The sequence below is a fragment of the Pelodiscus sinensis genome, chromosome 1 (genome assembly GCF_049634645.1).
Source record: "Pelodiscus sinensis isolate JC-2024 chromosome 1, ASM4963464v1, whole genome shotgun sequence".
Lineage (NCBI taxonomy): Eukaryota > Metazoa > Chordata > Testudines > Trionychidae > Pelodiscus > Pelodiscus sinensis.
In genome coordinates this window covers 85,970,711-85,987,924 of record NC_134711.1, presented here as the reverse complement: position 1 = coordinate 85,987,924, position 17,214 = coordinate 85,970,711, and the positions used below count along the sequence as shown (strand labels likewise).

General features: G+C 42.5%; 3 protein-coding genes across 3 annotated transcripts; 2 read left to right on the top strand and 1 right to left on the bottom strand.

Annotated features, from left to right (window-relative positions):
• Nucleotides 1–13,297: 13,297 nt before the first annotated feature.
• LOC102449374 (histone H1.10-like) lies at nucleotides 13,298–14,998 on the top strand. The gene has a single exon (XM_075934748.1). It carries the CDS (start codon nucleotides 13,344–13,346, stop codon nucleotides 13,986–13,988), a length of 645 nt encoding a protein of 214 aa, XP_075790863.1. The 5' UTR covers nucleotides 13,298–13,343; the 3' UTR covers nucleotides 13,989–14,998.
• Nucleotides 14,999–15,416: 418 nt separating this feature from the next.
• LOC102449128 (histone H2B 8) lies at nucleotides 15,417–16,023 on the bottom strand. Its single transcript, XM_006125903.4, has one exon. It carries the CDS (start codon nucleotides 15,959–15,961, stop codon nucleotides 15,581–15,583), a length of 381 nt encoding a protein of 126 aa, XP_006125965.1. The 5' UTR covers nucleotides 15,962–16,023; the 3' UTR covers nucleotides 15,417–15,580.
• Nucleotides 16,024–16,237: 214 nt separating this feature from the next.
• Nucleotides 16,238–16,897, top strand: LOC102448896 (histone H2A.J). Its single transcript, XM_006125902.3, has one exon. It carries the CDS (start codon nucleotides 16,298–16,300, stop codon nucleotides 16,685–16,687), a length of 390 nt encoding a protein of 129 aa, XP_006125964.1. The 5' UTR covers nucleotides 16,238–16,297; the 3' UTR covers nucleotides 16,688–16,897.
• Nucleotides 16,898–17,214: the final 317 nt, after the last annotated feature.

Below are 17,214 nucleotides of genomic sequence, written 5' to 3'. Positions count from 1 at the left end.
GCCATCTTGCAACGTGGATTTACAGCAACATTGTAACAAAGAACAGCAATGAAGATGCCGGGCTTCCCAGCCCCTACCTACTGTATACCAAGACCAATGGGAAAGACCTTGTATCCAAGTAACACTCACGGGAAGTTTTGGATCTACAACATAGCGAATGCTAGTAGATACGGGGGCATCTATTAGTTTGATGTGCACAACTGCTATTCCTGATTTTAAAAGACTAAGGATTGATGATGTTAAATCTCTACAGTCGTATAATGGAAAGATCACCAGCACACCCTTCATAAAGAACATCCAATGTACCATCGGGCCAGTTACCAAGACGGTTACTATAGGATTTCAAGCTTTAGACGGAACTGGAATACTGGGTATTGATTTACTGAAGCAATTCTGAATCATTGTGGACGTTCCGAATTATGTGATCAGATCTGAAGAAAGCAAGAACAATTATCAATTTGTGATTCTGTCTAGTCACCAGATTGGAGCTATCAAAACAACAGAGGAGATAAAGATTCCTGCATGGGATCCAGACATTGAAGCTGTTACCAACAAGCACCTTTCTGTCTTCGCTCAACACAAACTGAGCTGTGGAAAAACCGATACTGAAATCAGAGTCATGGGACCTGACCCGAAACCCCAACGAAATGGAATCCGTAGCACCATTGAAGCCTTATTGCAGCAAGGAGTGATAATACCATGTGAGAGTGTCTGCAACGCACCCATTTGGCCAGTACAAAAAGCGGATGGCAGTACATGGAGGCTCACTATTGATTATCGCCATCTAAATCAAGTGACACCAAGAATGGCTCCGGTAGTGGCCAAGTATCCAGAGATAATAGCTCGCATCATAGAGGGAGCATCATGGTTCACAGTTCTGGATATCTCGAATGCATTCTTCTCTATTCCTCTACATCATGGTTCCTATTACAAATTCGCTTTCACTTACAACGACAACCAATACACCTTCACCCAAGTACATGCCATAAGATAGTGGCATCATTATGGAAGAATTCTGAATATGCTCCATACATCATTAGTTATGTAGATGATATTTTAATTGCTACCAAGGATCGGGAGACAAACCTGAAGGCATTAAGTGAAGTACTTCAAATCTTGCAAGATCACGGATTTCTGATTAACCCAAAGAAAGCACAACTGGTGCAACAAGAAGTCATGTACCTCGGAGTTAAGTTGGGGACACAGGGAAGAAATCCAGATGAAGATCGAGTGAAATTAATTTCCAGAATTCCTGCACCCACAGACGTGACCAGTTTAAGATCGTTTTTAGGTTTAGTAGGATTTTGTCAGGACTTTATTGAAAAGTTTAGTTTAATAGCCAAGCCACTGTACAACCTGCTGTGCAAGACCCAAGTATGGAAGTGGGAAAAGCCTGAGCAAGAAGCTTTTTGTGCCTTAAAACAGCTCTCATGAGTGCGCCTGCTCTTGCGTATCCAGATCCATCAAAACCTTTCCATCTGCAGTTAACAACAAATGGTCCAGCAATAGGAGCAGTCCTTCTCCAGCATAATGGGACGGCAATAAAACCAGTGGCATACGGCTCAAGGTTACTCTCAACTGTAGAAGAAAAATTTACATCATGTGAAAGAGAAGTACTAGCAATGGTATGGGCAATGCAGCATTGGGAGTATATCATAGGGATGGCTCCCATTGTATTAAAAACAACGCACACTCCCATTCGATAAGTTATATCCCGGATGAAACAATGAAGGAAGAGTCAGCAACCCCTGACTGGCCAACTGGACATTGGCTTTACTAAATAAAGACATCAAAAGAGATAAAGTTAAGAAACCAAGTGTCATCCCAATTCTGTTGTTCAATCCAGGAGAAATCGATCATGAGTGTCCAATACCACCAATACACTCGGCCAAATATGAGTCACTGTTCACCTTGGCTCAAAATTATGAAATCTGCAAAACCAACGTCCATGATAATCTATGGGTTGTAGATGGAAGTAATTACTACCTTGAGGGAAACATCAAGACAGGAAGTGCAGCATTGCATGTTCCTTCCAAGAAAGAATTCCTATATGCAATCAAAATGCATTCAGCACAGGCCGCGGAAATAATAGCCATCGCTATAGCTCTAGAAAATACACCAAGTGAAGACGATGTGATGACATGCACCGATTCAGATTGGGTTTTATGGGCCCTTATTAACTGCATGACCGTATGGAAGGAGAGAAACATGCTAACCACAGATGTAAAACCAGTAGCACATGCTGAATGCCTAAAGCATGTGTGGAAATTGGCCCAAGAAAGAGAAGGAAAGACCTACCTTTTTAAAGTAAGAGCCCACAGACGTAATCAAGCTGACATCTCTGCATTACATAATTATGTGGACCAACTGGCGAAGAAAGCAGCCTTGTTAGGACAACAAAACTCAGTGCTATAAAAATCAACAAACCACCAAATTCTCAAGACATCTTACACCTCCAAGAACGTGACCCAGAGATACAAAGACTGTTAAAAAATGGAAGAAACAAAGATTACTCAATCATGAAACATCCATCAGGACTGATAATGGCCACTAAAATCAACAAAAATCAAGATCCAGATCAAGATTCAACACCTGTTCTGGTCATTCTGACTTGTTTACGGCAAGAACTGATTAGTTTATCTCACAGCCAAGGACATTTTGGTTTGGAGAAAAAGGTACAACGCCTTTCCAACGTGGGATGGTGGCCGAACTTAAATAATGAGGTAGAGCACTTTATCAACAATTGCCTCCCTTGCGCCCACAACAACCCCGACGCCAAAATACGAAAAGGTCCTCTTCTCCATCAAAACATCATTGGACCATGGGAAAGAATACAGATCGATTATATAGGCCCATTGCCAAAATCTGGGTGAGGAAATAGTTATTGTTTAGTCGTCGTAGACCCGTTCACAAAGTGGGTGGAAACATTTCCAACGCAAAACTGCATGACAATAACAACAGCCCGAGTGTTGCTGAATAACACATTTGCCAGATTCGGCCTACCAAAGATGATTGACTCCGACCAAGGAACCCACTTCACTGGCGAGGTTACCAAACACCTGTGTATCGCCTTAGGCATCCGACAGAAACTCCATGTTGCAGGTCACCCTCAGTCGTCAGGTTTAGTCAAAAGAACGAATCGCACCATAAAGACCGCTTTGAGGAAAATAGTAGACGCGTTCGGGAAACAATGGGACCAATGTCTCCCTTTGATTCTGATGGCATTGCGTTCTACAATGGGCTCGCATGGATTCACCCTACACGAGGCTCTTTTCGGAAGGCCTATGAGAACACCAGAGATGTGGTGGATACCAGGAGGGGTGCCACCTGATGAATATCAGCCATGGGTAGTGACAGACAAATTCATCAAGTCCTTGCTACAAACGATTTCAGATACACAAAAGGCAGTAATGATCAATTTGAAGACCAATGTGGCAAAAATGGATCAAAGACTGAATGATAATTTACAATTTGTGGAGTGGGAAATTGGAAATAAAGTTTTGTTGAAATATTTCTCTGAAAAGGCACATCCACTAAGCCCTAGGTGGACTGGTCCTTACCCGATTATAAATACAGCTGGGCCCACTGTGAACCAACTAGAATTAACATCTGGGAAAAGAAGAATTAAAAAGAACCTTGCAACCTCCATAACTTAATACCTTTCTCTTTATTCCCTTAGGGTATATCTACACTACAAAGTTAATTCGAACTAACAGACGTTAGTTCGAATTAACTTTGATAGGCGCTACACAGGCAAACCGCTAGTTTGAACTTAATTCGAACTTGCGGAGCGCTTAATTTGAACTAGGTAAACCTCATTCTACGAGGACTAACACCTAGTTCAAATTAAGTAGTTCGAATTAAGGGCTGTGTAGCCACTTAATTCGAACTAGTGGGAGGCTAGCCCTCCCCAGCTTTCCCTGGTGGCCACTCTGGGCACCACCAGGGAAACTCTTCTGCCCCCCTCCCGGCCCCGGAGCCCTTAAAGGGGCACGGTCTGGCTACGGTGCTGTGCCAGGTGCAAGCCTGCCAGCATCCAGCCAGCAGACCCTGCACCAGGCACAGCACGAACCAGCCACCCGCTGCCACCCAGCCCTCCGCCTCTTCCCGGGACCAGGCTGGCGGCTCCCGGGAGCCTGCCCAGGTCCGCAAGAGGCGGGCGCCCACCAGGTCTAGTGCGGAGATCGTGGACCTCATCCACGACCTCCGCACTAGGCACAGGAAAATGGACGTCTAGGGCAGGATAGCTGCCAGCCTGGCCACCCAGGAGCAGGTTTGCATGAAAATCAGGATGGTTCAGTGAGACCCCCGACCCTGAGCCCTGAGCTTAGAATGGCCGTACTGGGTCAGACCAAAGGTCCATCTAGCCCAGTAGCCTGTCGCCGACAACGGCCAACACTAGGGATCCTGGAGGGGATGGACCAAAACAATGACCAAGCCATTTGTCTTGTGCCATCCATCTCCAGCCTTCCACAAACAGAGGCCAGGGACACCATTTCTACCCCCTGGCTAATAGCACTCCATGGACCCAACTTCCATGACTTTATCTAACTTCTCTTTAAACTCTGTTGTAGTTCTTGCCTTCACAACCTCCTGCAGCAAGGAGTTCCACAGGTTGACTATTTGCTTTGTGAAGAAGAACTTTCTGTTATTAGTTTGAATCCTGCTACCCATTCATTTCATTTGGTGTCCTCTAGTCCTTCTATTATGGGAACTAATGAAGAAATTTTCTTTATGCACCCTCTCCACCCCATTCATGTTTTTATAGACCTCTATCATATCCCCCTTCGGTCTCCTCTTTTCTAAGCTGAGAAGTCCCAGTCTCTTTAGCCTCTCTTCATATGGGACCTGTTCCAAATCCCTGATCATTTTAGTTGCCCTCCCCTCTCCCACCGTCTCTCTTTCCCTCTCCCACCTCCTTTTCCCAGTCTCCCCGAGTTTTGTTCAATAAAGAGAGTTTCTATTTTTGAACACGTGTGTCCTTTATTTTGTACATCAGGAAGGGGGGCTAGGGAGGGGTAAGTGGAAGGAGGTGAGGGAGGAATGGAGTATGAGCCCCCAATGGGGAGGACTGGGGTGGCTCTTCGGGCTCCTCGGGGTGGAAGCTCTCCTGCAGCCCCCCGACTGACACTCCCCCCCCGGATGGCAGCCTGCGACATGTGCAGCCGGGCTGATGGCCGAGTCCTGTGATATGCCGAGTGTGGGCATTCAGGGCACTCCAAGCCAGGACTGCTTTGCTGTCCCTCATCAAGTTAGACAAGCAAGCGGGGAACCCCTGAGAACTGTCTGTCCGGGGTGGGGCTCAGGTCCCTTTAAGCACAGCCCTCGGCTAGCCTGAGACAGCAGCTCCACGCTCTAAGTCCTAATCTGATGCCCTGCCGGCACTGCTTCCGGCCAGCCTTAACCTCGGTTCAGGGTCCACTCAATGTGGACATGCTAGTTCGAATTAGCAAAACGCTAATTTGAACTGGTTTTTAGGTCTAGATGCACTAGTTCGAATTAGCTTAATTCGAATTAACTAATTCGAATTAAGTTAGTTTGAATTAGTGCTGTAGTGTAGACATACCCTTAGACTTACAAAGATGAAGACCTGGATATGGACACCTGTATTGTACAAAGTTATGTTTGGAACAAAAACCATTGATTCGTTCTTTTTTAAGGAAAATGAGCACTGGCAATGTGTAGTTGTTGGTCAACTACTCTCCAGATGGGAAATTCCATCACAGTCCCAGGTCTGGCGGAAAAGGAGAATTTCGATTGAAGATACTACCAAGTCATCTAAGCCCTTTCAACAATCTATCATTATGTATGGGACAACAAATGTTATTTTGTCGTGCATTGGGCTAGAGGAGGTATTGTGGAACTAACATTCTCCATACTTGCTAAGGACGACCACATATTTTTAAGAACAAGAAATTGTTTTGACATGGGCATTGAGGCAGGAACATGCAACTGGATGGTGGATGTGGATCAGGTTGATTGTATGAAGAAAACCCCAGTGAAATGCATCATTAACTGCGAGAAAATTTCTAATCAATGGGATGCAAACAAATGTATTTACCTTAAAATCGACAGCTAGTTCGAACTAGCGGGGTAATGTAGGCATACCGCACTTGCAAATGAAGCCTGGGATTTGAATTTCCCGTGCTTCATTTGCATAAGCCGGCCGGCGCCATTTTTAAATGCCGGCTTGTTCAAACCCCGTGCCGCGTGACTACACGCGGCACGGGCTAGATAGTTCGAACTAGCAAGCCATTCCGAACTATCTGTACACCTCGTTCCACGTGTACCGGTAGTTCGGAATAGGAATCCTAGTCCGAACTACCTAATTCGAGCCCCGTGTAGCCGCGCTGCACGGGGTTCGAACCAGCGGGGTTTTAAAAATGGCGGCTCCCCGCTTATGCAAATGAAGCCCGGGAAATTCAAATCCCGGGCTTCATTTGCAAGTGCGGTATGCCTACATTACCCTCCTAGTTCGAAGTAGGAAGGTAGTGTAGACATACCCTAAGAGATGGACTGAGAGGAATAGTACCTATTGAGATGAGGATTAGCTACTAAGTCAGTCCAATGACTTTGAGAGAAACTATCAAAATTGTTGGTAGGTAGTTAACTTCATTTATGAACCTACATGGGATCAAATTACTATGGACGTATTAATGCTATCAAGAGTGGCATTGGAAGAAATCATACACCCCATAATCTATCTGGGAGCCAACATCAAATCATGATACCAATCGAAGATCAAAGATGGGTGCACCTTCGAAACAACTCATATTATACCATCAATCTACAGGCATGTACTGAGCAGAAAGAACTGGGCTACACCTGCACCACTGGTGTTTGGGAAGAATCACATCTGTGCCTAAAATCAGTGACTGGGGAGTGTCAATATACTTTACATGCACCCTCAATAACCAACCAAAACAATTCTGTAATTGCACAGACTGATAGGTATTGCCTATGTATTAGAAGTAGATGCCCAATATTTTTAGTTAATCAATTTTATCATGTAAATAATCCATCAACCTCGAACCTATGTCTGTGTAAAATACATTCTATCACAGGATGTGATATAAATGTCACACTACATGATATAAACCAAACCACTGTGTTCGATGATTTTAGAATGTTCAAACATTTAGCCCCTATCCACGAAGGATCCAATTTAGAATTGGTAAAAAGTTTAATGAAACACGAGAAATTAGATTAATATTTGAAAGAACTACAAGGGAAAAGTGAACATATGAGAATTGAGGTACAATATGCTGTTGACATGATCAGAAAGGTAATCAAGAGGGTAGACAGTAATAACGAGAACTGGTGGAGTAACATCAATATACACTCATGGTTTTATAATCCTGTTGCATTATGTATAGTTTTACAAGTTATTGTTATCATATATCGGATCAGTTTAAGCTTATATGTATGTCCCTGCAAGCCGGGAAAGGCAAGCAAAGCCAAGTTTGACTTATTGAATACAATGTAGCGCATGTCAGTTTTTGTATTGTTGAAAGTTTTTAAGTAATATGTTGTGTTTCCAACTGTGTTGTACTTAGCAATATTGTAACTGTTGCATTTCCATGTTCAAGTTGAATAAGTTGATGGTCATGTTCCAGCTTACCACCTGACAACAGACCATCAAGGAGGGGAATGATAGTAGGAATTTAATGTGGTTAGAAATGCACTAAAACTAAAATGGAGCCTGTGACTAAAGAGACAATCCAAAATGGAGTTGTGGTGCATGATGGGATTTTAACATGGAACCCAACAGACTGAGAGGACTTTTGCCACCAAAACCACCCTCTGCACACGGCACGTGTCCATGCACACCGCACCAGTTTGTCTGCACCCAGCACCATTCTCTGCACTCGGCACTCCAGCTGCTTTTCCCGCCCAGAGGCATTTATAAGCTCGGACCCTGAGAGAGTTCGGGTTCCTGATTTCTCAGGTTCCTTCGTTCCTGTCTCTTCGTGAGTTCATCGTTCACCTAGCTTGCTGTCTCCAGAACCATGGTGAAGGCTGGGACATATCCTGATAACAGACCAGCATCTGACAGGGTGCTTCAGCCCACCACTGTAGTGCAAGTGGACTCTAGCTACCTGTCCTGACGAACCGGACACGCCGCCTAACTCCGATTGCTGTGGTGAATGCTCTCTACTCTGGAGTTGGGAAGACCATCTTGTGTGTGTTCTACTCACAAACTGACTGTCACACCATTGACAGAGCAACAACAAGGACTCTTCAGTGTTCCTCCCCCAAGGCTATCTGAGCTAAAGGGTTGTAGGTCCTGAGCCTCGGCTGTCAGTTACCATCTCCAGACAGACTGAGTATAATTTCCTTTGCACACTGCATAACACCTCATTATTTTTAAAGGGTGTACGGTTGGTTTTACAGTGTTGTGTTGTGTTCAAGTTTATTGGTTACCTGTTGTATTCAATACATTTTTACATCTTTTAAATTTGATATCAGAGTCTGTGTTTTTTTCCATCTGAGAAATCCGCTTGTGATAGATACAGTGGGTTCCAGGCTGGATCTCCTTCTGGGACAAAGGTGTTTACCATCTAGTCCACAGCCCAGTCTAAATTAGTTTACTAGTGCGCCTTTGCTGGTAACAAGGGCACACAACCCCGTTCTCTTGCCCTGCCTGAGAGAGCTGCTATGGAAAGAAGGTGTAGAGGGAAATTTGCAGGGAAGATCTGGGAGAAAGGAATGTTTGTGGGGTAAAGGGCACGTGGGTTTGCAGGAAAAGTGCAGCTGGAAGGTTTCTTTTTCCTTTTCTCATTGTCTGGTTGGTAGACAGTGGTGGGAGAGTTGATATTTTGCAGTATTGGGGGCCCTTCATGCACTTGGTTGGTGGGGCAGCTCTGGCTCCATATTTCAGAGTGCTATGGTAACCTGAGTGAGGGCAACCAGAGCACTCTGAGACACAAATGTTTTGCTGTCCCTCAGTAAGGCAGGCAAGCAAGCAGGGACACCTGGGAACCGGCTGCCCGGTTGTGTGTGTGTGTGTGTGTGTGTGTGTCTGTCCCTTTAAGAACAAGCCTCAGATAGTCTCAGGCAACAGCCATGCAAAGACACCCCTGACCTAGTTCCGACCAGCCTTAAATCCAAATCAGTGTCCATTCAGTGTGGACGCGGTATTTCGAATTAGCAAAACGCTAATTAGAACTGCATTTTGTGTGTAGACGTGTTAATTCAAATTAGCTTAATTCAAATTAACTATTTCAAATTAAGATAACTCGAATTAACACTGTAGTGTACACATACCCTTATTGAATCTAGTGGTATGCCTCAGTGAGGCATGCAATTTGATATTTGAACCTATGGCGTGACCTCGCACATATGGTGTGTGCATGGTCACACTATGTGTATGTTTTACAAAATGGTATCCTCCATTAGTGTTTGAGCATGGGATGGAATTGTCATAGAGGCACAGACACTCATGAAATCAAAGTCAAGGCTTTCATGGCCAAACAAGGCATGTGGTGCATACTTTGACTTCATGACACTGCTGCTCTCTGTTATGTTTATGTTGTGTTTACCCTAGTTAAATAATAGTTTTGTGATTTTTGAATCCCAGATGTTTGATACATAGTCAATAAGTAGGTTTTGAAGAGATGTGCAGAGCAGTTGAAACAGAATTGAAAAACAGCCAGAATTGCCTGATAAATCATGAAAGTATTCTGTGAGGAAGCTGAAGGGACAGCAGGGCTACAGAAGTGATGACACAACAGTTCTGAACATGGTGTATGCCTAGAAAGAGAAGTCCAGGAAGCTAACAGAATTTCCTAGGAAGGTTCCAGGGAGTATGTCTAGACAACGGGACAAAGTCAAATTAAGATATGCAACTTCAGTTACGTTAATTGCTTAGCTGAAGTTGAAGTAGCTTAATTTGGCTTCTGGCGCTGTCCACACTGCAGGAAGTTGAAGGAAGGAAGAACACTCTTTCTTTAACTTCCCTTACTTCTCATGAATGCGGGGTTACCAGCATTGACCAGAGTACCCCTCTCACTTTGAATTAATTGTTTTAACAAGATCGCTGATTCAAACCCTGGAAGATTGACAGACACAGTTTTGATCTTCCTCTGTAGTATAGATGTGTCCCAGGTAGAGGGCCCTTCTCTAGTAGGGCACCTATAATGAGTTGGAGAAGATGTCGAGGGTGCAGAGTGCCCCAGAGGTATGGAGCTGAGCAACACTGGCAGGTGGCAGAGAGAGTCACAGGCAGGTTTGCAGCTTCCATTTTCCAAGACAGTGAAGAGAAATTAGTGGCAATAAGAGTGAACAGTGGTATGGGTCTACTCCTAAACATTACAGAAACCACTTGTGCCATCTGAGGTGCAAGAGTGACGAAACAGGAGCTCATAATAAGGAGTGGTTCTTTTCCCTCCATTCTTTTCAGTGGCTTACCCTGTGCAATACACCAGTTGAGGTGGCAGGGGAATGAAATATCCTTTTTTGCCTTTTTTGTTTTTGTTTTGTTTATTTACTCTTGTTTATTGCTATTTTTTTAAGCAATCTTTTTTCCAATTGGCTGCTGGGAACAAAATGTATGGTATAAGCAAGTTTGAGAAACCTATGATGCGTAAGAATTGATTGGTGAACTAGCTATTCCCTCTAGGAGCTTGCACTAACAAAAACTCCATTACTAGGTATAAGGAGGCCTTAAGAGCTAGTTCCATACAAATAGTCTGTTCCAGATTTCTTCAGATTACTTCAGATAGACCTAAATCAAATCATTGTAGATCTTTGTCCCCAGAATTCTGTGCCCAAGTAACTGGAAACAGGAAATGGATTCTATATATTTGTCTTGATTAATCATTTTAATTCATTTGCCTTCAACTTCCATATTTCCCATTTAACTCCTTCATCCATATTTCACATATTTTGCTTCGGTTTTATAACCAGTCCTCTAAAATACATCCTTATGGTCTCTTTTCTGGGTGATATTTGCCTTGATCAAACATTATAATGCTCACATTTATCCCAGTCACTCATATTTTTTTACATGCAAATAGAATAGAATAAAACCAAGATATGGGTTTATGGTTGCATGGTATGAAACACACAGGCTATGTCTAGACTGGCATGATTTTCCGCAAATGCTTTTAATGGAAAAGATTTTCCGTTAAAAGCATTTGCGGAAAAGGGTGTCTAGATTGGCACGGACGCTTTTGTGCAAAAATATTTCTGGAAAAGGGCTTTTGCCCGAATGGGAACGTCAAAGCATTTGTGCAAGAAACACTGATTTCGGACAGTAGAACATCAGTGCTTTTGCGCAAATTCAAGCGGCCAGTGTAGACAGTTGGCAAGTTTTTCCACAAAAGCAGCTGCTTTTGCGGAAAAACTTGCCAGTCTAGATGCAGCCACAAGGAGAAGGTTTCACTATTTATCTTTACAACTTCCATTTACTCTTTCTACCAATATCCTCTTTATAGTAAAATGATTTTGTTGCTTATATTTTTTAAAATTACAAATGTGTTCTTTTAGGAAGTAACTAAAACAAATAAAATTATTTTTCTCACTTCACATTGGCATTTCTTTAATGTACATATATTATTTCTTACTGGTTTAGGGCTGTATCCATAACATAATGTGAATGTGGTGTGGAAAAACTTAATTTTCTAAAACAACCAATGGAGATTCTGCATAGTAGCCTTTGCTTGTCACCAGTTACAGTCTTGTCAAATATTAATCCCTATCTTTAAAATTTTGTATTATATTACCACATTTTCAGGTTTCTTCATAGTATTTTAGGGACTGTTTGTGGCCTAGAGATTAAAATGAAGGTACTTTAAAGCAACCTCTGGCTACTAGCGGCGAGGAATTCTGTGGCACCTTATAGACTAACTGAAGTGTTGGAGCATAAGCTTTTGTGCATTTGACGAAGTGGGTCTTTGCCCACGAAAGCTTATGCTCCAACACTTCAGTTAGTCTATAAGGTGCCACAGGACTCCTCGCCGCTTTTGCAGATTCAGACTAATACGGCTACCCCTCTGATACTATTGCTACTGTTACAGAACAGAAAGAGAAGTTGCAATTCCTCACATTTTGCTGTGCCTGTATCATATGATAGTGATAATTCATTTGGTTGTTGTTGTTTTTAATTTTTCAATTTTCCATGCTAAGAGTCTTTGAATTAATTTAGAGGTTCTGTTACTTCTTGAGAAATATGAATGACCAAACAAACACCAAATTAAATCATATTTTAAATTACTGTCATAGAAAAGATTAACGTTCTCTCAGGTATTTTTTCTTCAGAAAATTGTGGCATATACAGTATCACATGAAGACAAAGTACAATGCAGATACAATTTGGATACAGTTAGATAACTTGAGAAATTAATTATTCAGTTTATAGAAGATAGCTTCGCAAAGTAGTAAATTTACATAGAAAATGGACTTTTATGTTTGTTATTAATTATTATTATTATTACTATTATTGTTGCTATAAAATAGTTTGGGGCTTATTTTTAAATCTTAATGATAATATAAAAGCATAAATATTTATTTTCTTTCATACTAAAACAACACATACATTTCATTAGATGTTAATTTTGCTAGTGTATTTCATGCAAAGAAGTTATTTATTTTAATTTTGTTTTATTAGAAACAATGAATTCAGAGCATCAAAATTACCGATCTGTACTATTTGAACATCTAGACAGATACAATTATTTCTATATACATGCTTGGATAATAAATAAATCTTTAATCAGACTCCTGTGGCATTGCATGTGGGACTATTTCAGCAGAATTTAGTATTTTTAGGGGATAAAGGATTTGGAGAAGGGAGACAGTTCCTAATCCATTCTGCCAGTTCAGGGATGAGCTTGTGTTACTTCCTTCTCTTCAAAATCAATTTATATTGACAACATTAATTTTAATAACTGGCTTTATACCCCGAGTTGGAGAAAACCCTCTAAAGAACAACATTTCTTTGCAGTTATGATTTTATTGCTAACGGTAAAGTTGTAATTTACAGTGAAAAACAAAAGTTTCCCTCTTCAGAGGTCTCTCCAGCACTAAGTATCAGGGTTTATTTGCTCTTCTTTACCCCATTTTTATTCTCTCTTACAAGAAACTCTACTGGATGAAAATATCCCCTTTCCTCTTCACCCGTCTAAGAAACAGGACAATTTGGTGATAGATATTTTGCAAAAAATACACTTTTTTAACTCCAAAGAAACACAAACAGAGAGGAGAGAAAAGCCCTTTTTGGCTTGCAGCTGGGCGGGCTCTTTAACGTACCAATCACAGAGCAGCTCTTCTCTATAAATTCAGGCATCTGACCTACTCTCTTCAGCTCAATTACTTTTGATTCGTAGAAAACGTTTGTCACCATGTCGGAAACTGCGCCTGTTGCCGCTCCTGCTGTTTCTGCTCCTGGGGCAAAAGCCACTACTAAGAAGCCGAAGAAAGCAGCAGCCAGCGCTAAAGCGCGTAAGCCCTCCGGTCCCAGCGTGACCGAGCTGATCACCAAGGCGGTGTCCGCTTCCAAGGAGCGCAAAGGGCTCTCCTTGGCCGCTCTCAAGAAGGTTCTGGCCGCCGGAGGATACGATGTGGAGAAGAACAACAGTCGCATCAAGCTGGGGCTCAAGAGCCTGGTGAGCAAAGGCGTTTTAGTGCAGACCAAAGGCACCGGCGCCTCGGGCTCTTTCAAACTCAGTAAGAAGCCGGGAGAGATCAAGGAAAAGGTACCCAAGAAGAAGCCCGCGGCGAAGCCTAAGAAGCCAGCTGCCAAGAAACCCGCCAGCGCCGCCAAGAAACCCAAAAAGGCTGCGGTGGCGAAAAAGAGCCCGAAGAAAGCCAAGAAACCAGCAGCTTCTGCCGTCAAGAAAACTGCCAAGAGCCCGAAGAAGGTGAAAGCCGCCAAGCCAAAGAAGGCAGCTAAGAGCCCGGCTAAGGCGGTGAAACCAAAAGCTGCCAAGCGCAAGCCAACAAAGGCTAAAACGGCAAAGGCTAAGAAAGCAGCGACCAAAAAATAGAATTATAGTTTTAGAAAAGGAAATTTCTGACCCAACGGCTCTTTTAAGAGCCACCCACAAGTTTCAAAAAAAGAGCAAAATCCTTGTGTTCGTGCTTCACGCTCAGAATCCCAAAGATTGTTTTGACAGGTTCGAGTACTTGGTTTGTTTTAGGGCGGGGACAAGGAATGGCTTTCCGCGCAGTTTTAATAAAGATTTAAAATGACCGAAGTGGGTTTTGTAGCGCTGTGCAGCCAGAGAGTTTCCAGTCCCCGCCCTGGCGATGTTTTGTTTACCTAGATATCAGCTGCTCAGTGGCTTGGTACTAAGCTCTCAGTAGATTTTCTAGGCTTGCTTAGTTCCCAGCCATTTCGACCAATAGCTACCTGCCAACAAAACAAGGCAGTACAAGAGAACCCGGCAAGTTCTCTGTTTCGTTTGACCATCTCCTGTGATTGGTTGGTAGTGAAGATTAAGATAAATCTTACTGGACACTTCCAACGTTTTGAAAAATCCCCGCGCTGTGAGACGATTACTCGGTATACTCCCCCTTTCTCTGGTTTATCACAAAAGCTGTCCTCACTAAGGACTCGATCCTTCAATCCCTCGCTCCGGGAAAGGACCCTGATTTTCCTATTTCCAGTCCTATTGCCCTAAAACACCCTTTTAAATACCTCCCCGTTTTCTCTACTCTCTAGTTTGGTGGAGAGATATTTTAAGCTTGCATTACACAATAGAAGCTATACCCTATACCTAACGCCCATTTTGTGTCTCTAATATCGCGCGACTCGCAGGGCTACAGAACTAGTGGCATTTCCCACGTACATCGTTATTGCCCGATTTCGATTATTGCCCGGCCCCGTCGCCCACTATCTGAAATCTGTTTTTTTATGTATCTGTCACTTGCCTCGCTGTTTCATTTTCAAACTGGCCTTATTTATGATTCCTGAACATTCGAATGCTAGTCCCAGAGAAAAGGTACGGAAATAGACCACATTTTTGTGTATTTCCATTCTTACATTAATGCGAGATCATTTTAAAAGAAGAGGACGAACTGAACTTTTTTCCCTTCAGATTGTTTGAATACTGTATACCATGCAGAACCCCTCAATGTTATTAATCTTTAACATGTAGGTTAAACACAGATGGAAACTATAGATTAATTTACGATATTTCATAAACAGTGTCCTCGGATTTTTATTTCCAAAACAAATGTAACCTAAAACCAAGACGCTTCTCAGAAGTTCTGTATTAGATGGCGTACTTTGTTTTGTTAATGCAAACCGTAGTCGCTAGAAGAGGTATTTTAAGTAGGACACAATAGTTCATTAAACGTTTTGAGTGAAGAATGTGTAAATTTTTAAATACGGTTTTACATCCATTACATTACATTGCATCTGGGGAAAGTCATGTAAGGAAAAATGACAGATAACCACTGCAAAACAGAAGTAATAAAGAACATTTATAATCTGTAACAAAGGACGAATTAAAAACGCAGAATAAAGTCGGTAACAATTCAACACATGCATTAGTGCTAAAGCTCTTTTACGGAATAGGTGGGCGGCTCTGAAAAGAGCCTTTGGGATAGAGATGTTAGCATTTTCAGTAGATCTTTACTTAGAGCTGGTGTACTTGGTAACAGCCTTTGTACCCTCAGACACAGCGTGTTTGGCCAGCTCCCCTGGCAGCAGAAGGCGTACCGCAGTCTGGATCTCCCGCGATGTTATAGTCGAGCGTTTGTTGTAATGGGCCAAACGAGACGCTTCCCCAGCGATTCGTTCGAAAATATCGTTCACGAAAGAATTCATGATGCCCATGGCCTTAGAAGAGATGCCAGTGTCCGGGTGAACTTGCTTCAGCACTTTGTACACATAGATTGAATAACTTTCCTTCCTAGTCTTTCTACGTTTCTTATCTCCCTTTTTCTGGGTCTTGGTCACGGCCTTCTTAGAGCCTTTCTTTGGAGCAGGAGCAGATTTAGCCGGTTCAGGCATTTTAATAACTAGGTAGATGCTCACACGACAACAACGAAGTCAGGAAAAAAAGCCCGTGTTCCTCCCTCTATTTATAGGTTAGCTATGCAAATGAGCAGCTTAAGTTTTCTAGTGTTCTATTGGAACGTAGACAAAACATATGTGTCCCGTTTTATGCTGTAATTGGTCAATATGAGATCCTTGTCTTCATTGGTGGCGCAGACAGTGACATTTTTTAACCAATCACAATTCACTAATCCGTCCAGGAAAAGGGATAAAAAGGCAAGATTCGTTGCGTCATTATGCTTTCCCGATTTGTTTCTGTTGCGTGTGGGGGCATTGATAAGGAGAGTTGCAATGTCGGGTCGAGGAAAACAGGGCGGCAAAGTGCGGGCTAAGGCAAAGTCTCGTTCTTCTCGTGCTGGCTTGCAGTTCCCGGTGGGCCGCGTTCATCGGCTTCTGCGGAAAGGTAATTACGCTGAGCGAGTTGGAGCTGGAGCTCCTGTGTACATGGCTGCCGTGCTAGAATATCTGACTGCTGAAATTCTGGAGTTGGCTGGTAATGCTGCTCGAGATAACAAGAAAACTAGAATCATCCCCCGCCACCTGCAGCTGGCTATTCGTAATGACGAGGAACTCAACAAGCTGCTGGGGAAAGTCACCATCGCTCAAGGGGGTGTTCTGCCCAACATCCAGGCTGTGCTACTGCCCAAGAAAACTGAAAGCCATAAAGCTAAAAGCAAGTAAAGCCGGTGTAGAAGAAACGAGAAGTCAGAATTTGCTTAAAATAACCCAAAGGCTCTTTTCAGAGCCACCCACAATATCAGAAAAGAGCTAAATTATTTGTTTTTAATCAATACAGTAACGTGAGTATTCATATTAACTATGAGCAACCTTTTTTCATAATATTTCCTATATTCTATATAAATGAATGTGCCTTTCTAATTGGCAGATGTATTTCAATAGATTTCTCTGTTATAACTTAATATTTCTTTTTTAAGAACAAAATGCTATTGTAATTATATAATAAAGGGAAATGTATAAAAGCTGGAATGGCATTTAAGTGCATAGATGTTCCGTGTATTACCCACCTTCCTACTCCTTTTATTGGGGTTGCTTTGTCTCAAATGGAAGGTCACTCTGAAAAGGTATCTTCACAAATTAGAGTGGCAGAAATACAAAAATACCAAGATATGTGTAGAATATAATAAATTACATGTATTAATCAGATAAAAGCTAAAAGCAGCATACATGTTTGAAAATGAACCACTAGA

Excerpts from the sequence above, each read along its gene's own strand:
- LOC102449374 (XM_075934748.1), top strand. The coding sequence starts at position 13,344 with ATGTCGGAAACTGCGCCTGTTGCCGCTCCTGCTGTTTCTGCTCCTGGG.
- LOC102449128 (XM_006125903.4), bottom strand. The coding sequence starts at position 15,961 with ATGCCTGAACCGGCTAAATCTGCTCCTGCTCCAAAGAAAGGCTCTAAG.
- LOC102448896 (XM_006125902.3), top strand. The coding sequence starts at position 16,298 with ATGTCGGGTCGAGGAAAACAGGGCGGCAAAGTGCGGGCTAAGGCAAAG.